Source organism: Vipera berus, assembly GCF_964194415.1.
Source record: "Vipera berus genome assembly, chromosome: 6".
NCBI classification, from domain to species: domain Eukaryota; kingdom Metazoa; phylum Chordata; class Lepidosauria; order Squamata; family Viperidae; genus Vipera; species Vipera berus.
The window spans coordinates 90,672,077-90,697,867 of record NC_138208.1 but is presented as its reverse complement, the minus strand read 5'-3'; the positions used below and the strand labels follow the sequence as shown (position 1 = coordinate 90,697,867).

The window sequence follows — 25,791 nt, the reverse complement described above, 5'->3', positions numbered from 1 at the left end:
CCAGAGCCTCTCTGAAGCTCCGCCCACCCCACCCCTTTGGCAGGGCCTTACCTGTGGTGCCTCCCTCCAGGCCGGGGCCGTAGGCCGTGACGAGCCCCGGGTCTCCCGCTTGGCTCTGCTCACCCACCCGGATGTTGAAGGGGCTGTCCGGCACGTGGCGCCCGTTGAACCGGACATCGATGGAGTGGACCCCGTTCTCGTGGGGGATGAAGCGAATGGCGTATTTGTCTGGGGCAGAAATTCAACAGGTCAAGCTCAGCAAGGCACGTCGACCGTGGGGTCTCCGGAAGGAAGCCCCTCCGCCTTAAACCCCCAAATATCTTCAATATACGGCCTCTTCAAATCTCTCTGAGCCTCCCACCAGCCGATTTTCCAAGCCCCCTCCCCAGTTTATGCTGTGCACCGGCCATCGCCCAGGGCAGGGGTAGGCAACCTTGGCTCTTTTATGACTGGTGGACTTCAACTCCCAGAATTCCTCAGCCAGCATGGGGGAACTATGGCCCCCTCATGACTCGTGGACTTCAGCTCCCAGAATTCCTCAGCCAGCACGGCTCAGCTTGGAAACCTCTCCCTTTCCCCTCAGCATGGCTGGCTCAGGAATTCTGGGAGTTGAAGTCCACGAGTCATCAAGCGGCCTAGGCCTAGGCCAGGTGTAGGCAACCTTGGCTCTTTTAGGATTTGTGGACTTCAACTCCCAGAATTCCTGAGCCAGCACAGCTCAGCTTGGAAACCTCTCCCTTTCCCCTCAGCATGGCTGGCTCAGGAATTCTGGGAGTTGAAGTCCACGAGTCATGAGGGGCCCATAGTTCCCCCATGCCGGCTCAGGATTCTGGGAGTTGAAGTCCACGAGTCTTGAAGGGGCCTTAGATGCAGGGGTAGGCAACCTTGGCTCTTTTATGACTCGTGGACTTCAACTCCCAGAATTCCTGACTCAGCATGGCTTAGCTTGGAAACCTCCCTTTCCCCTCAGCATGGCTGGCTCAGGAATTCTGGGAGTTGAAGTCCACGAGTCATAAAGCCGCCTAGGCCTAGGCCAGGGGCAGACAACCTGGGCTCTTTTATGACTTATGGACTTCAACTCCCAGAATTCCTCAGCCAGCATGGCTCAGCTTGGAAACCTCTCCCTTTCCCCTCAGCATGGCTGGCTCAGGAATTCTGGGAGGTGAAGTCCGCAGGTCATAAAAGGAGCCATCCAGCCAGGCTGGCTCAGGAATTCTGGGAGTTGAAGTCCCCGAGTCCTAAAAGGGGCGATCCAGTCACGCTGGCTCAGGAATTCTGGGAATTGAAGTCCACCAGTCCTAACAGAGCCAAGGTTGCCTACCCTTGGCCCAGGGTCTGGGAAGGGCATTTGGGCATTCCTTAGACAGGTTTTCCTCCAGCGGCTGGCCTACCTTGCAGGGCGATTGTAAAAAAAACTAAGCGTGCCGTGAAAGAGCCCTAGAAACGCTCAACATTATCGCTGGGCCAGGAGTGGGAAGGCCACAAAGGTGCGGATGCTCTAACGGGCTCCTTTGGAGAAATGAAATGAAGTTTGGCACCCACCGCTGTCCACCTCGGAGACGTAGCATTCTTCCACCAGGCCCGAGGGCGTGTGGACCTTGGCGTCGATCACGCCCCGCGCCCCGTTCAGCTGCACCGCGAACGAAGCCGGCTGGTTCACCTTCAGCCCCGTCTCCTGCAGACCCCCGGAACACGACGACCGAGTCAGATTCACACAACACACCCAACCCCAAACTTGGCACCCTCAGTATAACAACCACAGCCGGGCCCGAAATTTCTGTCGCTCAGCGAGACGTTTGTGAAGTGAGGTTTGGCCCTATTTTGCGACCTTTTCTTGCCACCGTTGCTAAGCGAACGGCTGCAGGTGTTAACTTAGCAACACGGTCATTAAGTGAATCCGACTGCCCCGTTGACTTGGCAGGTCAGAAGGTCGCCAAAGGGGATCCCGTGACCCGGGGACGCTGCGGCCGTCATAAATACGAGTCAGTTGCCAGGCATCTGGCTTTGGATCATGTGAACGTAGGGAGGCTGCACCGCTATGTGTGAAAAACGGTCATAAGTCACTTTCCCCCCCCCTCCGGGCTGTTGTAACTCGGAACGGTCACTAAATGAGCCGTTGTGAGATGAGGACCGTCTGTCGTCTCGCGTGAGGGGCGGGCAATTCCCAAGGGGGCCACATGGGGGCGCCGGCCAGCTTCTTCTCTGGCTCCCTGCAGGCCACATTGGATTTCTGATGCCCCAAAGGAGCCTCACGGGGGCTGGACAAGCACAACCCAAGGGCCACGTGTGGCCTCCGGGACGGTAAAATGCCCCGGTCTCATCTTGCGTGTTCAAGAGAGGTTAGCACACAGAATGGTCCTTTCCTGCAGTTGGCATCCCCCAGCTAGGCTCATGAAATGTCACCACAGCAAGTACCAAACTCTACGCTCTTTTTTGCACTGATCATGCTAGCTAGTTGGGTCATGAAAACGTCTGCCTGGAGAACAACTAAGGTCAGAGAGCACCAAGGACCTCCACAGTCATCTCCTCCTCCTCCTCCTCCTCCTCCTCCTCCTCCTCCCTTTCTTCTTCTCTTTCTCTTTCTCCTTCTCCTTCCTCCTCCATCCCTACTCCTGCCTCCTCTTTTTCTTCCCCTTCTCCTATCCTCCTCCTCCTCCTCCTCCTCGTCTTCTCAGTCTTAACTTCTCTTCTAGCCCAGATGAGGTTACTTAGTTGGGTCATGAAACGTCTGCCTGGAGAACTAAGGTCAGAGAGCACCAAGGACCTCCACAGTCGTCTCCTCCTCCTCCTCCTCCTCCTCCTCCTCCCTTTCTTCTTCTCTTTCTCTTTCTCCTTCTCCTTCCTCCTCCATCCCTACTCCTGCCTCCTCTTTTTCTTCCCCTTCTCCTATCCTCCTCCTCCTCCTCCTCCTCGTCTTCTCAGTCTTAACTTCTCTTCTAGCCCAGATGAGGTTACTTAGTTGGGTCATGAAACGTCTGCCTGGAGAACTAAGGTCAGAGAGCACCAAGGACCTCCACAGTCGTCTCCTCCTCCTCCTCCTCCTCCTCCTCCTCCTCCTCCTCCTCCTCTTCCTCCTCCTTCTCCTCCTCCTCCCTTTCTTCTTCTCTTTCTCTTTCTCCTTCTCCTTCCTCCTCCATCCCTCCTCCTGCCTCCTCTTTTTCTTCCCCTTCTCCTATCCTCCTCCTCCTCCTCCTCGTCTCCTCAGTCTTATCTTCTCTTCTAGCCCAGATGAGGTTACTTAGTTGGGTCATGAAACCTCTGCGCTAAAACCACCCAGCTCAGAAAGCACCAAGGACCCCACAGTTCCACCCTGGGCTGCAAATTTGCTCTTCCATGGACTACCTGGAGGCTGGTGACGGTCAGGCGTCGGGCATCGTCGGAGAGTGAAGCCACAGGGACCACGAAGGGACTGTCTGGGATGTGTTCATCGTTGAATTTGATGGAGACCTCGTAGTCACCTGGCAGAGGAGAAGAGGGAGGGAGGGAGGGAGGGAGGGAAGGAGGGAGGGAAGGAAGGAAGGAAGGAAGGAAGGAAGGAAGGAAGGAAGGAAGGAAGGAAGGAAGGAAGGAAGGAAGGAGCGAGCTTCTGAGGACAGGCAGAGCTGCACAGTTGCAGGAATCTCCACCATGCCCTGCAGGACCCAGACAGGGCACAATGGCGCCCAAATTTCTACTGTTAGGCAAGACTGTTAAGCAAGACAGTCGTTAAGTGAGTTCTGTCCCATTTTACGACCTTTCTCGCCAGAGCTGTGAAATGAATCACTGCAGCTGTTCAGTGAGTAACATAGGGGTTAAGGAAATCTGCTTTCTTCATAGATTTCATTCATTGGAAGGTCGCAAAAGGGGATCACCAGACCCCCTGGGACCGTCATAAATACGAGTCAGTTGCCCAGCGCACCAAGTATGACCGCTGGGGTGCTGCAATAGTCACAGAGGTGGTTGTAAGCCACTTTTCCCAGTGCCACTGTAACTTTGAACGGTCACTGAACAAACGGTTGTAAGTCAAGGACTGTATGTGATGATAATTTTGAACTCTTGGTCCAAACCTCGAGCCAGGCTACCCCAGTTTTCTGGGCTTTTAAGCAAGAGCCTAACTTCCGATTTGTTTTTAAACTCTTGCTGGAACTGGTTTTGACCCCGATGCACCCAGGTATCTACCTGGTTCCTGGACCACGTAGGAGACTCCGCAGGAACCGTCCTTCCGGTCCTCAAAGGCGATCTCGGCCTTGCTGGGCCCCTCAACCGCGATGGAGAGACCCCCGGCCCCGGCTTCCCGGGTCCAAATGCTGAATTCAGCTGGGAAGAGAGCAGCAGAAGCAGAGAGTTTAAGCGGTGGGAAGGAAGGGAGGGAGGGAGGGAGGGAGGGAGGGAGGAAGGAAGGAAGGAAGGAAGGAAGGAAGGAAGGAAGGAAGGAAGGAAGGAAGGAAGGAAGGAAGGAAGGAAGGAAGGAAAAGAAAGAAAGAAAGAAAGAAAGAAAGAAAGAAAGAAAGAAAGAAAGAAAGAAGAAAGAAAGAAAGAAAGAAAGAAAGAAAGAAAGAAAGAAAGAAAGAAAGAAAGAAAGAAAGAAAGAAAGAAAGAAGATGGGAATGAGAGAGGAAGGGTGGGAGGGAGGGAGGGAGGGAGGGAGGGAGGGAGGGAGAAAGAAAGAAAGAAAGAAAGAAAGAAAGAAAGAAAGAAAGAAAGAAAGAAAGAAAGAAAGAAAGAAAGAAAGAAAGAAAGAAAGAAGATGGGAATGAGAGAGGAAGAGAGGGAGGAAGGAAGGAAGGAAGGAAGGAAGGAAGGAAGGAAGGAAGGAAGGAAGGAAGGAAGGAAGGATGGGAATGAGAGAGGAAGAAAGGGAAGAAGGGAAGGAAGGAAAAGAGGGAGAGAGGAGACAAAGAGGGAGGTAGTAAGAGACAAAGGGAGGGAGGGAGGAAGGAAGATAGAAATGAGAGGGAGGGAGGAAGGAAAAGAGGGAGGAAGACAAAGGGAGGGAGTAAGAGACGAAGGAAGGGAGGAAGGAAGGAGAAGGGGGAAGGGAGGAAAGAAAAGAGGGAGAGAAGGAAGTAGTAAAAAAAAGGGAGGGAGGGGTCAAAGAGGGAGGGAGGGGGAGGGCAGGAAGGGCGGTGCCCCTCTTACCTGGCACGCTGGCCACGCCTCTGTCTAGGCCAGGCCCTCCGGCTCGCACTTTGTGGGACCCCCCTTCGCCCAGCGGCCCCACGGTGAACTGGAAGGGGCTGCCGGGCACGTGCTGCCCCCGATATTTGACGTTCACGGTGTGGGGGCCCATCTCCTGGGGCACGAAGCGCACCGAGTAGGCGCTGTCTTCTCCCTCGAGGATTTCAGCTTCGGCCATCTTCCCCGAGGGACTAGTCACTTGAGCGGTCATGGCTTGGAGGCCAGCCTCCCCTGCAGGGGGAGGAAAGAGCACGGGATGGTCAGACGCTGGAAGCCCACCTCGAAAGCCCCCTTTCCTCCCCAGCCACCAATCCAGGGCTTCCCAAAAAAAAAAAAAAGGGTCATGCTGTTCTTTCAAACAAACAAGCAAACAAACAAAACATGCTTCTAGTCCTCAATGTCTGTGGAGTTTTTCAGTCACCCAGGCCGCAGCTGTCCCGAAGATGCTTTTTCACCAGGCAGCTGAGCTGAAGAAGCTTCTCGGATGAGAAGCGAAAGGCCTTCAAAGCAAAACAAGGAAGTCCAGTTGCCTGGTGAAAAAAAGCATCTTTGGGAGTCTAGTCCTCAAGAATGCCGAGACTTCGGGGCTTTAGTTTTCAACGTTGGGGGAAACATTTGCTCAGTTCTTGGACCTCCAGCTTTGCCACCCCCGTCCTTAATTCCGTGTTGAAATATACGTAAACCATTTCCTTTTAAGTGCAAAACCACACACGAGTATGAATTAAAGGCACACAAACGTCGTGCGTTAGTAGAATTCACTCAGAAACGACAGGCAAAGCTTTTCCCCTGATTAAATATCCTTTCCCCCCCCCCCAAGGGTGAAAACACAGCACTCCAAAAAGCAGCATGCGCAGAAGGTACAGAATACAAAATAGCAGAGTTGGAAGGGACCTCGGAGGTCATCCAGTCCAACCCCCTGCTCAGGCAGGAGACCCTATACCATTTCAGACAAATGGGTCTCCAGTCTCTTCTTAAAAAAAACCCCTCCAGTGTTTTTTCCATGAAAAAAGTCGTCAATTGGGCCCAGGGGCAGGGCGACCTGCTTTACAACGGTCACAACTTGGAACCACAGTCGCCAGGCTCAAATACAGCCGTATCTTGGAGGACTGACTGAATTGAAATTGTAAACAATCTTGAGGTTTTTTTAAGCGCTTGTGAAATTTCAGCTTGGCCCACAGGCGGATCGGGTTGAATTTGAAACCACTTTCAAGAATCAAGCTTTCTCTACCTTGGCAACTATTTAAGCAGGTGGACTTCAGCTCCCAGAATCCTAAAGCTTGCTGCCTATGGAATTCTGGGAGTTGAAGTCCACCCCGCTTAAAGCTGTCAATAGCAGCCGGTCAGGATCAAACACCTGGTAGTGGGCAGTGAGTTAGCAATTCTAACTACTGCATCACCAAGGCCTGCCCTCCCTTCCTTCCTTCCTTCCTTCCTTCCTTCCTTCCTTCCTTCCTTCCTTCCTTCCTTCCTTCCTTCCTTCCTTCCTTCCTTCCTTCCTTCCTTCCTTCCTTCCTTCCTTCCTTCCTTGCAATATATCCCGCTTCACAGTGCTTTACAGCCCTTTCTAAGTGGTTTACAGTGTCAGCCTTTTGTCCCCAACAATCTGGGTCTTAATTTGATTGACCTTGGAAGGTAGGAAGGCTGAATAAACTTTGAGCTGGTCAGGATCGAACTGCTGGCAGTGGGCAGAGTTAGCCTGCAATACTGTATTCTAACCACTGCACCACCACGGTTCTCCTTCCTTTCCTCCCTCCCTCCCTCCCTCCCTCCCTCCCTTCCTTCCTTCCTTCCTTCCGACTTAGCATGTTGGGGGCAATTAAGCTGACTTTGTAATAATGCCGCTGGGGGGGGTGTGTGAAAGCCCTAACAAGCAGGCATATACATAGAATGAAGGCTACTGCTAAGCTTGTAAGCCTCCCTGAGTCTTCGGAGAAGGGCGGGATATAAATGGAATAAAAATAAATAAATAAATAAATAAATAAATAAATAAATAAATAAATAAATAAATAAATAAATAAGTAAATAAGTAAATAAATAAATAAATAAATAGCCCTTAGACCTATATACCGCTTCACGGTGCTTGACAGCCCTCTCTAAGCGGTTGACAGAGTCGCCCTTTTGCCCCCAACAACCTGGGTCCTCATTTTACCGACCTCGGAAGGACGGAAGGCTGAGTCGACCTTAAGCCGGTCAGGATCCAACTGCCGCCCTGCAGCCCTGCATTCTAACCACGACTCAGATAGAAAAACTCTGCTGGGAAGGGCCAGATCAAACCAAGGAGAGCGCAGGAGGGGGTGGCCTACTCGTCAGCCTGTGACCCACTCCTCCAATTGCCCCTCCGGGGAGAAAACCACCGTGCCACTCCAGCTTCTCTTCCTGCCCCAGGGGAGGCTGGCATGCAATTCACACACACCGCTGGCTCCCCCGCCCGCCCCCCCCCCCCGCTGGTGTGAGGGACACGGGTGCAAGCCATCCAGCGCACGGCACACGGGCGAGGCAGACCCACGCACCCTCCTGGGTCCGGGCGATGCTGCCGAAGGAGCCGAGGCTCTCGCGGCCGAGGAAGTCACCAAAGACGTTGTGGAAGGGGTCCCCGCCCACTTGCGTGGACTCTTCCACCCGCACCTCGCGCTTGGTTTCCCCGCCGCGCGTCTTGCTGATCTCCGTCCGCTCGGTGCGCGTGTAGGTGTGGCTGCTGCGCGTGAAAGTGCGGGTCAGCCGCTCCTGGGCTGAGACCATCTGGAACCAGTTCCCTGCGCCAGCAGCCAGGAGGGGGGAGGAGGAGGAGGAGGAGGAGGCAGAGTAAGAAGGAAAGAGGAGGAGGAGCAAGGGAAGGAGGAGCAGAAAAGGAGGAGGAGAGGGAGGAAGAAGAGGAGGAGGAAGAAGGAAAGAGGAGGAGCAAGGGAAGGAGGAGCAGAAAAGGAGGAGTAGAGGAAGAGGAGGAGGAGGAGGAAGAAGGAAAGAGGAGGAGGAGCAAGGGAAGGAGGAGCAGAAAAGGAGGAGTAGAGGGAGGAGGAAGAGGGGGAAAGAGGAGGAGGGGAGGGAGTAAGGAGTAAGAAGGGAGGAGGAGGAGGAGGAGAGGGGGAAGAAGAGGGACAGGGAGAGGGAAGGGGTAGAGAAGGAGAGGTGAGAATGAGAAAAAAGGAAGAGGAGGAGGAGGAGGAGGAGGAGGAGGAAGGGGGAGGTGGAGAAAAGAAGGGAGAGGAGTAAGGAGTAAGAAGTGAGGAGGGAAGGGAGTGAGAGAGAGGGAGTGGGAGAAGGAGGGGGTAGAGTAGTAGAAAGGAGGAGGAGGAGGAGGAGGAGGAGGAGGAGGAGGAGGAGGAGAAAAAGAAGGAAGGAAGGAAGGAAGGAAGGAAGGAAGGAAGGAAGGAAGGAAGGAAGGAAGGAAGGAAGGAAGGAAGGAAGGAAGGAAGTTAGAAAGTGAGACAAAGAGGTGGGGGCTGCACAGGCCTTTAAAGATGGAGAACCCCCCCAAAAAAAGGCAGCCAGCCTCTCCTGACATAATGCCAGCCTCTGGAGAACCTCCCTTTCCAGCAGCCCTCTACCTGGGATCTTGAGGTTCAGGTCGCAGGTGCTGCCCACGGTGGCGATGGAGGGCGCCTGGCGCCGGCGAGTGATGCTCTCCTTCATCCGTCCTTCTCCGGTCACCTTCACAGTGAAGGGGCTTCCTGAAAGAGTCAGCAAGACTAGCAGTTATCTCAACAGCCGGGAACATCCATCCCAGCTCCGCCCACCCGCAGGGCACCGGATTGCTGCCGGCTGGCGAATTCTGGGAGTTCTAGTCCAGAAATCTTAAACTTGACCCAGGTGGAGGCACACTGGCCTGATTCCCACCCAGCTTTCAACCTGAGGGCTACAGAGAGAGAGAGAGAGAGAGAGAAAGAGAGGGAGGGAGGGAGGGAGGGAGAGGGAGGAAGAATGAGTGAGAGAGAGAGAGAGGGAGAGGGGGAGGGGGAGAAAGAGGGAGAGAGAGAGGGAAGGAGGGAGGGAGAGAGAGTGAGGGAGTGAGAGAGCATGAGAGAGAGGGAAGGGAGAGAGAAAGAGAGAGAGAGAGAGGGAGGGAGGGAGAGAGAGAAAGAGGGAGAGGGACAGAGAGAGAGAGGGAAGGAGAGGGAGAGAGAGAAAGGGAGAGGGACAGAGAGAGGGGGGAGGGAGAGGGACAGAGAGAGGGAAGGAGGGAGGGAGGGAGAGGGTGAGAGAGTGAGTGAGAGACAGAGAGACAGGGAGAGAGAGAGAAAGGGAGAGGGAGAGAGAAAGAGAGAGAGAGGGGGAAAGAGGGAGGGAGGGAGAGGTTGAGTGAGAGAGAGGGAGAGAGAGAGAAAGGGAGAGGGAGAGACAAAGAGAGAGGGAGAGAGAGAGAGAGAGAGGGAAGGAGGGAGAGGGTGAGTGAGAGAGAAAGAGGGAGGGAGGGAGGGTGGGAGGGAGGGGGAGAGAGAGAGAGAGAGAGAGAGAGAGAGAGAGAGAGAGAGAGAGAGAGAGAGAGAGAGAGAGAGAGAGAGACGCACCTGGCACATGTTTATCAGCAAACTTAATATTGATGATGTAATTTCCGGGCTCGGTAGGCGAGTAGGTGACTTTACAGGTGCCGTCTTCCATGTCTTCACAGTTGATGTCCACTTTGCTGGGACCCTCGATGGAGAGGCCGAGACCCCCGTAGCCTGGAACCAATAAATCAGCTTATTTTCCCCACAGAGCTTTCAATATCCGCTTCTTCAGAAAGTGTCGGAACTCGAGGTCGGAGAGCAGAGAGGAAGCAGCCTAGCATTCCTAAGTAGCCACAAGCAACTTAGGGCCACCTCCCTTGAATCCACAGACCCTTCTTATCTAACACCTAGCTGCAGGTGCCCACTGTTAGTTGAGAATAACAGAAACCAGGCCATCCTCGACTTACGGCGGTTCATGTAGTGACCATTCAAAGTTACAATGGCACGGGGAAAAAACCGACTTATGACCGTATTTCACACTTGCAACCATTGCCGCATCCCTGCGGTCACATGATCGAAATTCAGACACCTGGCAACCGATTCGTATTTATGACGGTGGCGGTGTCCTGGGATCACGTGATCCCCTATTGCGGCCTTCGGACCAGCAAAGTTAATAGGGGAATGCCGGGTTCACTTAACGACCGTCTTGCTAACTTAACTGCAGTGAGTCACTTGAAGACCTGTGGCAAGAAAGGTTGTAACCCGGGGCAAAATTTGGCTAACAACTGTCTCGCTTAGCAACAGAAATTTTGAGTCGTAAGTGAAGGGACTACTTGCATTAGCTGAATTTTCTTAGTCTTGAAGGCCCGGTTGTTGCCACCCGTGGTTGTGTCGTTGGCGAAAGGTGTCGGGAACCTCGCAAATATTTGTCGCAACCTGCCTTTGCTCACCTGCAGTCCGTGTGTCGACGATGAACTCGGACATCTCAAAGGTGCGTCCTTCCACCAGCCCTTTACCGGAGACTTTAACCTTGCTGGCATCGCCAATTTCGGACTGTCCCACCATGATCTTAAAGGGGCTGTTGGTGACGTGTTTGCCACTTTTCTTCACGCTCACCACGTGCTCCCCAACTTCCTTGGGGGTGAAGGAGATCCCTGGGAAGAGGCAGAGGGGGGGGAAATGAGGGGGAGCGGGACAAGGGCGAAGGGGGCCTGGGGGCAGCTGTGCAGCCCTAGGGAGGTTTCACCCAAGCCAGGAGCTCTTTCGTCAAACCACGTGGCCTTGCCAGGGAGGAACGGAAGGGAACGAACCCCCCCCCCCAGAGAATTCTGGGAATTGAGGCAGACAAATTCCCACGATGGAAGAAGGGAGGGGGAAAGGGATGGAGACGGAGGAGTCAAAATTGACTGTCCTGAGTAAAGAGAAGAATTTAACTCCTTTTGCCTCTTCAGAATGGAACATCTACCCACCATTCCCAAGAGACAGTCGAAAAGCTGCAAAGGGAACGAAAATCCCCAAACATCGCCTCACCAGCAAGCAAGGCCTAGAGGTTAACACCTAGGTTAACCCTGGACCAGGGCTAGGCAGCCTTGGCTCTTTTAGGACTCCTGGACTTCAACTCCCAGAATTCCTGAGCCAGCCATGCTGAGGGGAAAGGGAGAGGTTTCCAAGCTGAGCCATGCTGGCTGAGGAATTCTGGGAGTTGAAGTCCATGAGTCATAAAAGAGGCCAGGTTGTCTGCCCCTGGCCTAGGCCTAGGCGGCTTTATGACTCGTGGACTTCAACTCCCAGAATTCCTGAGCCAGCCATGCTGAGGGGAAAGGGAGGTTTCCAAGCTGAGCCAGGCTGGCTCAGGAATTCTGGAAGTTGAAGTCCACAAGTCATAAAAGAGCCAAGGTTGCCTAGCCCTGCAAATAAAGCAATCAACAATACCCCAATCAAGGAACTACCAACTCAGTCAATCAAACAGTAAACAACAGCCCAATCAAAGAACGATCAAGACCACTCCCACCAACACTGTCAGGGCAAGCGACTAGTCCCTAAACAAAGAGCAAACCCCACTCCCTTCTAGCCTTGATGGTGTTACCTAGTTGGGTCATGAAACGTCTGCAAGAAAACAATCAAGTTCAGAGAGCACCCTCCTCCTCCTCCTCCTCCTCCTCCTCCTCCTCTCCACACTCCCTTCTAACTTTGATAATGTTACCTAGTTGGATAATGAATTTTCTACAAGAAAACAGCCAAGCTTGAGAGCACTAAGGATCCCACAATCTTTATATCCTCCTCCTCCTCCTCTTCCTCTCCTCCTCCTCCTCCTCCTCCTCCTTTCCACAAACCCTGCTCACTCCCTTCTAGCACTGACAATATTAATTATTTTGGTAATGAAATGTCTTGCAAGAAAACTACCAAGTTCAGAGAGCGTTACAGTTCGACCCTTATTCTCCTCCATCAGTACTCTCTTTATGCCAGTAGGTGCACCGGACTGCAACACCCCAAAGGTCCACTAGGAGCAGCCAAGAGCTAGACATTGTCTCTTTTTTTGTCTCTCTCTGCTGCTCTTCCTGCTGTCCTCCCAATTTTTGCAATTTACACACCCGCGGTCCTTTGCAGCTTGGGCGGCTATCCCATCGGTGCACGGCTGCGCGCCCGTTCCCAAAGGACAAAAACTAGGCTTCCGGAAGCCGTAAAGGATGGCTCACCGATATGGCGGTTGGGCAGGCGCTTGAGCAAGCAAGGCTCTTCATTCCCAGAGGGGGCCCGGATGCTGGCGGTCAGGAGGCTCAGGTCACTCTCGGTGATCTTCAGGGACACGTCGGTGGAAGTGCCCACGTTCAGCTGGGAGGTGCGCATGGAATCGTCCCCTGGGTCCAGAAGGACGGCAAGAGAGAAGCAGTCAGGGGAGGGTTCAAGGCTTTTTGAAAGCATCTGAAGGACTGTCTTTTTCCCAGTCAGAACAACGGTGTGGAAAGGGACCTTAGAGGTCTTCTAGTCCAACCCACCGCTCAGGCAAGATAATAAATTAATAATGAAATGAAATGAAATGAAAGCAGTTGGGGTTGGAGGAAGAGAGAGCAGAAGGGCTACCTGTGATCTTCGCAGTGAAGGGGCTACCAGGAATGTGCTTGTCGTCGAAGCGGACAATAATGTTGTAGTCTCCGGGAGCCGTGGGCAAGTAGGAAACCGTGCAGGTACCGTCTTTGTTGTCCTTGCAGGTGATTTCGGCCTTGGACGGGCCCTCCACGGCCAAGGACAGGCCTCCTGTGTGGGAGGGGGAGAGGCTGGTTAGCTTCAAGAGCAGATATGTCAAACACAAGGCCCGGGGGCCGGATCCGGCCCGCAAAGTGGTTTCATGAGGCCCGCGAAGCAATCCTGGAAAAAGTGAAGGAACGGCCCCCACTGCCTTGGCCCTGGCCCAGAGACCCTCCTTCTGCCAGAGACCCTCAGATCTGTCCCACTCCTGCCCAGGCCCCCATAGGCACCCTTGATGCCAACGATGTAGAGCTGGCCATGCCCACCCAGTAGGCCATACGCACTCTAGCCACGCCCACCCAGTAGGCCACACCCACCCGGCCCCCTGAGGGCAACCGCCATGCTGATGCGGCCCTCAATGAAATTGAGTTTGACACCCGTGTTCAAGAGGGAAGATTAGCCTTGGGGTAAGAGCAAAGTTGCTCCTTGTCTGCTTTCTGGGTGTTGGAGTGTAACCGTTGCTGTTGGAGGGGGAGTCAAGTGGGGTCTTAGCCTGGAATCATTACACGAGCACAAAAGGGCAAGATCTGGGTCCAACAAATGCCTGATCGTATCTTTCCCAAGGGGAATCTGCCAATCTGGGAAGATTCCTGTACGACAGGCAGAGAGCAATAAACTACAGGCAGTCTTTGAACTGACGACCACAATGGAGCCTAAATTTTCTGTCGCTAAGCGAGACAATTATTGAGGTTGGCTCTCTTTGATGCCCTTCCTTGCCACAGTGGTGGAAGCAAACCCCTGCCGTTGTTAAGCCAGCAACCCTGTCCTTAAGTGAATTTGGCTTCCCCATCGACCTTGTTTGTCAGACGTTTGCACACTGCCACCGTCGTTAAGTGCGAACCAGTTGCCAAGTGCCTGGATTTTGAACCCATGAGCATGGAGATGCCACAAGGGTCACAAGCGTGAAAAAACGGGCCTAAGTCCCTTTTTTTTCGGCACGGTTGTAACTTCGAAACGGTCGTAAGTCTAGCACTGCCTGTGCTCGGTTCGAACTCTACACAGGCGGCGCTGGGTTTTTTTCTTGTGATTTTAAACGTGTGGATTACGTTCCTCCCTCTTGCGACCCCCTTTCAGATGAAAGATTAGTCGTCTTTTCTTGGAGGGAAAGAGAACAGGGCCCTTCTTCAGCAGACTGACGACTCCGTGGCCGGGGTTTTTCAAACGTGGCGCAAGGGACTCACCTTCGCCGGCGTCCTTGGTGACGATGGTGAAGGTCGCGGGCTTGTTGACCATGCCGTGGCTCAGCCCAGGCCCATAGGCGCTCACGTGGCGGGCATTGATAGCGTCCACGTAAAACTGGATTGGGCTCCCTGGTTGGGGGAGAAAAAAAACATGGACACACCCCATCAGCCCGCCATCCTGGGCGGCCTGCAGCTTTTAGAGAGGGAGCGACGAGAAACTCGGGAAAAATAAGCTAATCCTTCTGAAAGTCCTAGGGTTGGAAGAGAGCTTAGAGGTCATCTACTCTAGCACAGTGATCGGGGTAATGTCTGATGGCACAGCTCCAGCCAATGGGCATCCACATTTCCACCTAAAGAGAGTCTGGCTCCAGCCAGATCTGTTTTGTTTAGCCATAAACTATAGCTTAGTAAAGTGGGTTTAGCATAATGGGCACCTTCATCCTTCTGGCTGACTTTTAAGATGGGTGGACTTCAACTCCCAGAATTCCCCAGCCAGCTCAACAACTTTAAAATGGGTAGACTTTCAAGTCCCACGCTGGCTGGGGAATTCTGGGAGTTGAAGTCCACCCATCTTAAAAAGTCAAGTGTGGAGAAACACTGATGTAGGCCTAAAACCCTAAAGCATTCTGACTGGTGGCCAAAACAGCTGGTTTTACAGCACCTGCTTACTTACCCAGGGCAATCCCAAACCTAGTGTTGCATTCAGACAACATGCTAGCATGGGAGGGGTTTGGCTCTTGAGAGACTCGGATGGCAAATGTGAGCCCAGTCCGGTTGGTTTGTTGGCTGGGTGCAGGGGATGAAGTGCGAAAACGGGTGAATTCAGAACCTGGGGCAAGCTCGTTGTGTGAATGCAGACACTTACTCTCCCTGGGAATTAATCTGGCCCCTGATTGCTCTCCCTTTCTCCAGTGCCCACCTGGAATGTGGTTTCCATCGTATTTGATGTCCATCTCGTGCAACCCCTTTTCTGTGGGGGCGTACTTCACTGTCATCGTCCCGTCCTTATTGTCCGTAATGTGTGGACGCGCCGTCTTGCCTGAAGGCATCCTGACCTCCCCTGCAGAACAGGAAGAAAACAGGCTGATGAGACCCCCAAACCATGGAGATTTCCACCCCTAAGAATGGGACTAGCCAGGTGTGGGAAACCTCCCCAAACTAGAACTCCCAGCAGACCAGTGTGGCCCAGCAGTGAGGGATACTGGGAGTTGTAGTTCGGGAACATTTTCCATTTATGGACTGAGAATGGGATTAGCCAGGAGTGGGAAACCTCTCAAACTACAACTCCCAGCATCCCAGTCTGGCCAGCAGTGAGGGATCCTGGGAGTTGTAGTTTGGTAACATTTCCCACTCCTGGGCTGGCTCCAACCTATCTAGAATCCAAGCAGGGCTGATGTACAGCAATTGGGAGCTGCAGGTAAGTGGGAGGAGCTAGAGATAGGCGGGGCCAGAGGTGGGTGGGGCTGGCAAGATTTACCTTGCTGTCTGCTTCTGGCTGCCCCTCCTACTCTTCCTCCTCCAAGACCCCCAATGCAGTCAGATCAGAAAGACCCTTTGGCCACCAGCTTGCCCCCCACCCCAGCCCTAGAGAGCTACGGGGAGGGCTATATTTCCCAGAGATTTAAAAAAAAATCAGTGCCTCAAGATGTTATATTCCAAATGCATCATGGGAAAGAACGGAACAGCGGAATGCAACTTTCCAACAATGGCACATTGTGCAGTCCTGGAATGTGGTTGTGGAGGAGCAGGAGGGAAAAAAATCCAACAACTCCACCCCAAGAATGCAAAGGTAGACTGCCTCTGGGTTTGGAGGTTCTATTGAGTTCCACCACGGATGGAGGCTTCCAGCCTCCTTGTCCTCCATCTCCGTTTACCCTTCTAAGTGTGAGTCACCCAGCTCAGATCCATTTCTTCTCTCATTTTCTCTTGGGATTGCTATTTAAATTTTTTCATTTAATTATTTATTCGATTATTTAATTTATTTATCCTTTTTTTAAAAAAACCAAAAACAAAACAGTCCATCTCCCTGTTGGAAAAGGGGTCTGGGTGCTAGTACAAATAAAATGTGAAAATCGACAAAAAAAGCAATATATACAATTATTTTAAAAGGCAAGGACGTTGTTTTTTTTTAAAAAAAAATCAGTATTGAAGTTAATTAAAACCAGGGCATTGAAACCTTGGCAGGAGGGAACAAAACACACACAAAAACGTTCCCCTTTTAAAGGGGGATTGCTCAACCAGCCCCCCCCCCCAAGTAAAACAGGTGACCCTAAAGGACTCACTAAAAACAAACTGTTGTAAGTTAAGGACTCCCTGTTGTGGGAACTCGCCCCCCCCCCGACCCCCGAGAAGGAAATATTAAAAGGGCAGAAAAATATATTTCCTCAAAGGATTTTTAAGAGGCAGAAAAGCATGACCACTTTTTTTTCTTAATAACCCCAAGTCTCCCTCCCCCAAGCAGAAACCAGCTCTGTAGAAATGCAGATGTGATCATCCATTCAGGAAGGTTGGAGGCCTCCAGCTAGAAGATTAAGAAGACAAAGACGCCTAAAATCTACATACCCCACCCAATCTCTAAGACGGGGACATAATAGGATTAACCCACCGATGCGCAAGGGTCACAGGTCAAAATACATGACACAGGAAATACAAAGCCTCAAAAAGGAACAGGAAACAACCTCAAGAGCCTCAGAGGGTATAAAAACCCGCTCCCTACATGTGTTCACTCTCCTGTTCCTTCCAGAGCCATCTTCCTGTCTGGCTCTCCTCTTCAATAAAATGCAACTTTCTTTCTAAAGCAGCCGCCGTGTTGTTTATTCCCGGCTTGGACTGAACCCTGATGAAGACTTTTCCTTCAACACCGTAATGTAGAAATTCAAGAACCCAAGACTATCTGGCTCGCGCCCCCCCCCTCCGAAACACCACTCCAGTCTGTGCTTCCATACGGTGACCTCCCTCCTCGCACCCCAATCCCCAGACGGAGGCGCTACCTGTGATCTCCCCCTTTTGCACGGCGAAGGGGATGACCAGGTTGAAGGGCCGCAGCATGGCGTCCACGTTCTCCGGAGGTGCAACGGGCTCATCCGTGGCCTGGCGTGGAGGGGAAGAGAGGAAATGGGGGAGGGGGGGTAGAAAGAGAGACTTAAGTCCAGGTTAGAGACGGGGGGGGGGCCGAGAGAGCGAAAGAGCACCCCAAGGCGAAACAAACTGAAAAGAAAAATTTGGAAGGCGAAGCAGACCTGGGGTGTAGCGGCTGGAAGAAACAGGGCTGTAAGAAAGAGACCAACCACACACACACACACACACACACACACACACACACACACAAAGAAGAATCCGAGATACCCTGAAGGTGGTTTGGGAGGGCAGCCAGGAATGGCAAAGACGAAATTCAGGACTGTCCATCGGTTGCACCTGCTTTGCCAAAACAGCTGGATTGTTACAACTGCATTCAGCTAGACCCCGTGCATGTAGTTCTCGACGTACGAACAGAGCCGAGTCCCAAACTTCTGCGGCTAAGTGATACAGTTGTTAAAGTGCAGTTTGACCCACATTTACGGCCTTCCTCACCACAGTGGTTAAGTCAGGGGTCTTTGAACCTGGCCCTTTTATGACTTGCGGATTTCAGCTCCCAGAATTCCTCAGCCAGGCACGCTGGCTGAGGAATTCTGGGAGCTGAAGTCCACAAGCAGGGGGTCTTCCAACTTTTATGACTTGTGGACTTCAACTCCCAGAATTCCTCAAGTCATAAAAGGGCCAAGTTGGAAGACCCCTGGGTTACATGAATCCCTGCCATTGTTAGCTTAGTAACACAATTGTTAAGTGTGTTACATTGTCGTTGCTGGTCAGACGGCCGCAAAAGGGGATCGCGGGGCCCCGAGTCACTGCGACCGTTATAGTCAGCTGCCAAGCGTCTGAATATTAGTCACGTGACCAGGGGGAGGCTGCAACGGTTGTGTGAAAAACGGTCATAGTTCCGTTTTGTTTTTTCCCCAATGCCGTTGTATCTTTGAACAGTCACTAAATAAATTTGTAAGTTGAGGACTACCTGTGTGTTCAGTTTGCACCCCCCACAACCACAAATTATTCACTTTTCAGCCCAGGATGTTGGGTGAATTTGCTTGATGCTAAGAGTCGGAAGGGACCTTGGAGGTCTTCTAATCCAACCCACTGCTCAGGCAGGAAACCCTCTACCATTTGAGACAAATGGTTGTCCAGGCTTTTCTTAAAAACCTCCAGCGACTGAGCACCCACAACGTCTGGAGGCAAGGAGTTCCACTGGTTAATTGTCCTCACTCTCAAGAAATTTCTCCTTAGTTCCAGATTGCTTCTCTCCTTTGATTCCTTTCCATCCGTTGCTTCTTCTCCTGCTTTCAGGGGCTTTGGTGAAGAGGTGGACCCCCTCCTCTTCTTTGGGGCAGCCCCTGAGAAATTGGAAGACCCCTATCACATCATCTTATCAGGAGTCTGGGAAGGAGGGAAGGGGAAGGAGCAAACAACGGCCTGAGAAGTGCCAAGATTGGAATCTGACCGTGACGAGAGCTACCTTTGGTAGCTACGCCAGACCTTTGGAATCGTCTACCGGTTGAGCTCCGGATGGCTCCCGACCTTCGCTCCTTCCGACGTGATCTAAAAACTCACTTATTTGAACAAGCTGGCCTGGTCTGATGGGTGATGGGTTTGGGGTTTTAATTACTGATTTTAACTAAGTTATTATATTCGGGCACAATTGTTTAATCTGTTTTTAATTTTTGTATTGTATTTTTGGTATTTTATTGCCCTGTACACCGCCCTGAGCCCTTCGGGAGAAGGGCGGTATATAAATCAAATAAATATAAATATAAATATATAAATACCTGCAGGGCGTGTACCAAGAAATCAAGATGGTGGCTGAGAGAGTGCAACTGAAGCTCCGTCTGTTGCCCATTAAAGTTGGCCGAGCTTCAGGTACACACGCTGGTCACCTTCTTGATTTCTTCCGCCACATCCTGAGGACACCCCCCTCCCCCGGCACTGGACATGGGGCAGGGCCCTCCTTTCCAAGACAGAAAGAGAGAGACACAGTGAGAGGAGACAGAGGCAAGCAAGGAAGACGGTCCTGGTACCCAACGTGGAGGGAAGCCACCAGGTTGGTGCCCCGGGAAGGGTTGGTGAAGCTGGTTGGATTCGCAAGGCTCCTCGACCTGAGGAATGGAGTCACAGGCCTGGCGGGAAGCAAGGGAGACATCAGTGGACAGTCCTGCGTGCATGTTGAGAACCCCCACAATCTCGCGCATCGGATGGCTGCTGGGATACAGCCCGAGCAGTTGTGGGGTGACCATCAAACACAACCAGAGGAGTTCTTGATGCCTTCTGAGCTTGGTTGTTTTCATGCAGATATTTCATTACTCGAACTAGGTAACATCACCGATGCTTGGAAGCCTTTTTAGATCTCCCTCCTAGGACTGATAATGTTACCTAGTTGGATCATGAAAGGTCTGCAGGAAAACAACTAGGCTTAGAGAGCAACAAGGACCCCATAATTGTCATCCTCCTCCTCCACCACCATCTCCTCCTCCTCTTCCTCCTCCTTCTCCCCCACTCCACTAAACCCGCTCCCTTCTAGCACTGATAATGTTCCCTAGTTGCACCAACAAAAGTCTGCAAGAAAACTAAGCTTAGAGAGCACCAAGGACCCCACAGTCCTCCTCCTTCCCCACTCCACGAAACCCACCACCTTCCAGCACTGATGATGTTCCCTAGTTGGGTCATGAAACATCTGCAAGAAAAATCCCCAAGCTCAGAGAGCACCAAGGACCCCACAGTTCACTCCTGAGCTATCAATGTCCTCTGCTATTGATACTTTTGTCATTAGAAAATGGTGCCTTCTCTGTGTTCCTCTCCCCCACCCATGGTGGTTTTGTCTGGGCACGTCCTATACTCACCACCACGTGGAAGGGGCTGTTGGGGATCTGCTCGCCCCCAAAACGGATGGTGATGACGTATTTGCCAGGCTCGGGAGCTGTGTAATAAATGTCAAAGGTCCCATCGTGGTTCTCCACCACGTCGACGTCCAGCTCAGCCCCATCAGGCGTGGAGACCTTGCATGTCACTTTGCCCTTCCCAGCTGCCTTGGCGTCCACCGTGATCACCGTCTCCTCTCCAATCTGGATGGTGGGACCAAGACACGCTCCTAACAGAGAAATGAAGGCGACGGTCATACAACATGGCTGGGAACGGCACCGAGTCCAGGGGGCCACAGCCCTCAGCACTACGGACCAAGTCTACAGGGGAAGCTCCAATTTAAGTGACCTCTTACTAAAAGCTTATGTGCGCAGAAGTGAACAATATTAAACGTTAAATCTAAATGTTAATGGTAAATCAATATTGGGGGGAAAAGTCATTAGGTTATTGATTGCCTAAAAGACTGAGTGTTAGTATAAATAAGATATATACAAACTAAAAGCTATTGATAAAAGGTAAGAAAGTTGCTTCGATGTGATTATTAGAATAAAAATTGTGCTAATTCAAATAGGAGACAGTGTATATTAAGAGGAAAAGAGAGAAAATATTTAGTGTATTAGGTTGAGATTTGTACTAATCGTGTTTGTATGTAATTGGATTATTGTAACTCAGTCGCCACGTTGCTTTTCGGTTATGTAGTTGTGATATTAGAAAACTACTACTACTACTACTACTACTAATAATAATAATAATAATAATAATAATAATAATAATAATAAATAATAATAATAATAATATCGTTGTACCAGGAGATGCCAGAGTTGAAGAAAAAGATCTGGAAAAATTACGAAATACCGCGACCTGGCCATCGAAACTGCGATTATGGATGAAATGCGTAACAGGGATACCCATTGTCATTGGGGCACTGGGAACTACGTCCAAAAACTTTGCAAAACACATCAAGAAATTGCAGCTTCCCGCAATAACTCCAGCAAAGCTACAAAAAAGTGCGCTGCTCGGAACATCTTACATTTTAAGGAGATACCCGGTTGATACCTAGGATGCTGGCAGCAACCCGTGTCAACCATTGGTGCCAGTCAGTTTGAGTGTTCAGTTGACTGAGTTTCATGTTTTATGAATAAAAGTTATATAATAGTAGTAGTAGTAGTAGTAGTAGTAGTAGTAGTAGCAGCAGCAGCAGCAGCAGCAGCAGCAGCAGCAGCAGCAGCAGCAGGAGCAAGGAATCTTCTCAACTAACAGCCAGCACCTTGTTAAATAAGGAGTGATGGCACTCAAAAGGCATTTGGGTTTAGTTGGCTGGTGACTACGCAGGGATTCTAAGCTGATTCCTCTTTTCATTCCACCCCAGATTCTGCCGTTACTTGTCCTACATCACCAGACCATTCAGGTAGGGTTAAGGGTGGTGGGGGTGGGAATGAAAGAAATTATAGGAGTGGCCATCAAGTGAGGAAATTATAGGCCATCAGTCACCGAATTATAGGCCATCAGTCACTGAAAACGGCCTTGAGCCAACTTGGCCCCTATCTCAGTCCAGCAGGTGGAGTTAAAGTTAAAACTAGTGATAATGAAAACCAGAGTCCCAAATAAACAGAGGACATCCAGGTTGTGGACCTGAACGATAAAAGGATGGGAAAGAAAACGTAATGGGCATCGAGAATAAGAACACTCCAGGAAAGGATCCACCCGAGGGTGGTAATATCATAAAATCAGAGACTTGGAAAGGGATCGTCTGCTCCAGCCAAGAGGCTGTCCAACCTCTGCTTGGAAGCCTCCAGGGATGGAGCCTTCAAAACTCCAGGAGGAAGCGAGAATCCGTGCTTTGCGCACAGAACCTCCAGGACTTCGTTGTTCCCAAGCAAAAGTCAGCTCCGAAATGTCAGAGGCATGAATGGGACAACTGGGCCACGACCATTGTCTTGCCGTCCACGTCAAAGCTTACCCAGTCCGTGGCCTCCGATGGACACTGCAGGCAGAGAAATAGAAACAGACGTGAGCATCTTTTGTCAGAAATTGTTCTTGCCCCCCCCAAAAAGTTATCCAGAGAAAGTGACCCCCTCCAGGTAGGTAGGTAGGAAGAACAACCACCTACCCGTCACCAGGCACTTGCTGGCATCTCCAGCGGGCAAGGCATGGATTCGGAAAGGCGAGTAGGGGATTTCATCCCCGCCGTACTTGATGGTGATGGTGTAGCGGCCCGTCATGTCTGGAACATAGGAGACTGTGTAGGTCCCATCTCGGTTGTCCCGAATGTTGGCCTTCTTGGGTTTTCCCTCAGGGTCCTGGGGAGAAAAAGAGTCTGATCTCGGGTCGACCTGTAATGTTGAACGTGGGAACGACCTTGGAAGATGGGGCAGGGCAGAGAAGAGAAGGGGTTGGACTAGATGACCTCCAAGGTCCCTTCCAACTATTATTATTGTTATTATTATTATTATTATTATTATTATTATTATTATTATTATTATTATTATTATTATTATTATTATTATTATTGAAGAGATTCTGCCTAGGGAATGATCGGATAGAAGTTGCACAACGGAGAGAGAAAGAAACTTAGAAATGATCTATCCCAGGGGTAGGCGACCTTGGCTCTTTTATGACTCGTGGACTTCAATACCCAGAATTCCTGAACCAGCCGTGCTGACTCAGGAATTCTGGGAGTTGAAGTCCACGAGTCATAAAAGAGCCAAGGTCGCCTACCCCTGATCTATCCTAATTAATCAGGCATTCAAAAGAGACAGTTAGGGATTTGCACGTTCAGACTGGCAAGATTCTGTTGTTGCAGCCCGGTGTTTTTCAACCTCAGCAACTTGAAGACGGGTGGACTTCAAAATCCCCCAGCCAGCATTTGGACTGACAATCCCAAGCCCCACTCCCACCCCACCCCCACCCCCACCTCCCCAAGGGCATTTCTCTGTTGCCACACCCAGGACTAACAGAAGTCCCCCCCCCAAACCACCCCATAGCTCCCTCCTGACCCCACCACTTACCAAGATCTGTACCGTGAGCAACCCTTCGCCGGCATCACGGGCATCAATGGTGAACTCCACTGGCAGGCTGGCGGGGATGCCCGAGGCGTTGAGGCCAGGACCGCTGGCGCGCACTTTGCTGGCATCGTGAGCAGGAAGGACCCGGATCTTGAAGGGGCTGAAAGAGGCAGAAGCCAGGAGGTCAGATAGGATGTGGCTGGGCCTCCCGTTCCCCCTCCTTTCAGTTGGGGTGGGAGGTGTTTGACATGTTTATGCATTTATTTTATTTATTTATTTATTTATGCTGTCCATCTCCTCAGTAAGACAACTCTGTTCTGATGCTAGCCTTTCTTCTCTTGGTTTCTGGAGAGCTTTCCCCAGCCGGCCGGATAGACCACTGTCTCCCCACAATCGGTGGGGCTTCCCTCCTTCTTTGCCACCTCTCCGGGGTGGCTTTTGGCCCATTAAGGGTCCCCAAACAGAGAGACATCAGCTGTAGGGTGCGGAGCCCCGCGGTGCCTCAGCTGTCGCGCTAACTGCGCAAAACCGCACACCTCCTTCTGCAGAATCAGAGGCCTAGACCAGGGGTAGGCAACCTCGGCTCTTTTATGACTCGTGGACTTCAGCTCCCAGAGTCCACGAGATTTCTGGGAGTTGAAGTCCACGAGTCATAAAAGAGCCAAGATTGCCTAGACCTTCCTTCTCCGTGGCTACGTTTGGACAACCTGTTTCTCCTGGTTATGCTCGCTCTGGTTTCACCCAAAGTGCTGAGCCACAAATTCATGAAACGGGCTGGGGTTACGTGGTACCCTCAAGCCCAAATCAACTCCCCAAGCTTAACACTAACACACTTTTTACATATTGGGCAAACTCAGCTGTTAACCCAAACAAGACCTGCTCACATCGTCTTGTTGGAATTCATTGTTGGACTGTATTTTTATGCAACAACTACAGTAGTGTTCTGCCAGCAGATGGCAATGTTTACAAATTTGGATCTATGGTATCTACTCTATGTTCTTTTGCCCTGAGTAGAATTTTTCCTGTTTCCTCTTACAGTTGAGGAGTAAAGCACATGGTGACTGTACTCTTGGTTTTCTCTGTGGTGCTATATATAAACACAATTTCTACCACACCTAAAGCCTAGTAGTCACTTCCAGTCTTGACTATTGCAATGCACTCTACATGGGGCCACAGTTGTTAAGTGAATCACAGGGGCATCAAGAAAGGATCTGAAGTCCTCTAGAGACCATGGGAGAAGTTGGCCAGGAACCCCTAACCCTCTCACCTGCGAGGCACCTCTTGTCCAGCGTATTTCACCGAGATGGTGTACGGTCCATCGGTGGCTGGTGTGTATTTCACAGCATGTGTGCCATCTCCGTTGTCGCGCACCTCCACCGGCTCAGCCACCCCTGGACAGAGAAGGAAGAGGAGGAATAAAGGATTAGAAGGCATCTAAGGTGGCTTTGGGTCAACGTAAGTCAACTAGGGCAGAGTTGACCCATCCGGCTCTTCTCAAAAGGGAAAGCTAAGAGGCCTCTCATCAGAGCTAGGCCATCAAGTGAGGAACGTTGTGCTTGAGTTATCTCTGCCCGCCTCCCCCAAAGTAGCAGAATAACCATGTGGAAGAGACCTTGGAGGTCTTCTAGCCCAACCCACAACTCAAGGTAGAGATCCTACATCATTGGAGTTTGTCCAATCTCTTCTGAAAGATCCAAGCATCTTCTTCCCAACTTCTTCCCATCCCATAATCCTGCCTTAATCAATGCTTCCCCTCCCCAATCACCATACCTGAAGGTCCCAGCACCTTCACCTCCAAGGGGGCCAGTCCAGCCTTGCTGCAATCAATTGTGAAGGTCTGTGGGACACGGGCTCGGACTCCGGACCCCAACCCGGGCCCCGAGCACTTCACTTTGCTGGGATCAACCACATCTTTGACAGGAACACGGAAGGGGCTTCCTGGGTAAAAGAGAGGACCACCATGAGTTCCCACCAGAGGCCTCACCTTTTGGGACCACTTCTGGATGCTCATCCAGGCTTCCCTGGAGAGACCTGAAGGCGAGGAACTGGACCACACCACCCATCCACAAAGTGAAGCATTCCCAGGGAAGCCCATTCTCCTGGGCACAATTCTTAGGAAGAGGGTTATCAAGTAAGGTTGCCCCCAGGAGACCTAGATCTCTAGGGAACAGGGGCTACTCCATCCCCACAGGACTCTCTTCCACCTAAGAGTTCCCGGATCTAGAGCAATACAGGTAGTCCTCAGCTTATGACCACAACTGAGCCCAAAATTTCTGGCACTAAGGGAGACATTCTTCTTCCCCTGTATTCTCCTTCCTTCCTTCCTTCCTTCCTTCCATCCTTCCTTCCTCCCTCCCTTCTTTCCTCCCTCCCTCCTTCCTTCCTTCTTTCCTCCCTCCCTTCCTTCCTTCCTCCCTCTCTCCATCCCTCCCTCCCTCCTTCCTTCCTCCCTCTTTCCCTCTCTCCCTCCTTCCTTCTTTCCTTCTTTCCTCCCTCCCTCCCTCCCTCCCCCCTCCCTCTCTCTCCCTCCCCTCTCTTTCTTGCCCCTGTTGTTAACTGAATCACTGCAGTTGTTAAGTGAATCTGGCTTCCCCGTTGTCTTTGCATGTCAGAAGATCACAAAAGGGGATCATGTGACCCTCCCCCCCGGGGACACAGTGACCGTCATAAATATGGGTCAGTTGCTAAGCGTCCAAATTTTGATCACGCGGTCGTGGGGATGCTGCAACGGCCGTTAAGTGTGAAAAATGATCCTACGTCTCTTTTTTTCAGGGCCGCTGTAGCTTCAAACGTTCACTAAACCAACGGTTGAAAGTTGAGGACTGCCCATAGTGA

At 51.5% G+C, this 25,791-nt stretch overlaps 1 protein-coding gene across 2 annotated transcripts in view; it reads right to left on the bottom strand.

Moving 5' to 3' along the window:
- The window catches only part of FLNC (filamin C), an 85,921-nt gene that overhangs the window by 4,611 nt on the left and 55,519 nt on the right, over window positions 1-25,791 (bottom strand). For both annotated transcript variants that reach the window (XM_081331453.1, XM_081331454.1), the window contains 20 exons: window positions 24,727-24,894; window positions 24,224-24,347; window positions 22,960-23,116; window positions 22,062-22,251; window positions 21,912-21,935; window positions 19,933-20,180; window positions 16,999-17,098; window positions 14,928-15,068; window positions 14,009-14,137; window positions 12,663-12,836; window positions 12,278-12,439; window positions 10,532-10,735; window positions 9,663-9,815; window positions 8,703-8,825; window positions 7,668-7,910; window positions 5,119-5,388; window positions 4,159-4,296; window positions 3,343-3,458; window positions 1,543-1,675; window positions 52-228 (listed from right to left, as the gene is read on the bottom strand). In XM_081331453.1, coding sequence (XP_081187579.1) covers window positions 52-228; window positions 1,543-1,675; window positions 3,343-3,458; window positions 4,159-4,296; window positions 5,119-5,388; window positions 7,668-7,910; window positions 8,703-8,825; window positions 9,663-9,815; window positions 10,532-10,735; window positions 12,278-12,439; window positions 12,663-12,836; window positions 14,009-14,137; window positions 14,928-15,068; window positions 16,999-17,098; window positions 19,933-20,180; window positions 21,912-21,935; window positions 22,062-22,251; window positions 22,960-23,116; window positions 24,224-24,347; window positions 24,727-24,894 — 3,174 coding nt within the window. The remainder of the gene's footprint in view (window positions 1-51; window positions 229-1,542; window positions 1,676-3,342; window positions 3,459-4,158; window positions 4,297-5,118; window positions 5,389-7,667; window positions 7,911-8,702; window positions 8,826-9,662; window positions 9,816-10,531; window positions 10,736-12,277; window positions 12,440-12,662; window positions 12,837-14,008; window positions 14,138-14,927; window positions 15,069-16,998; window positions 17,099-19,932; window positions 20,181-21,911; window positions 21,936-22,061; window positions 22,252-22,959; window positions 23,117-24,223; window positions 24,348-24,726; window positions 24,895-25,791) is intronic.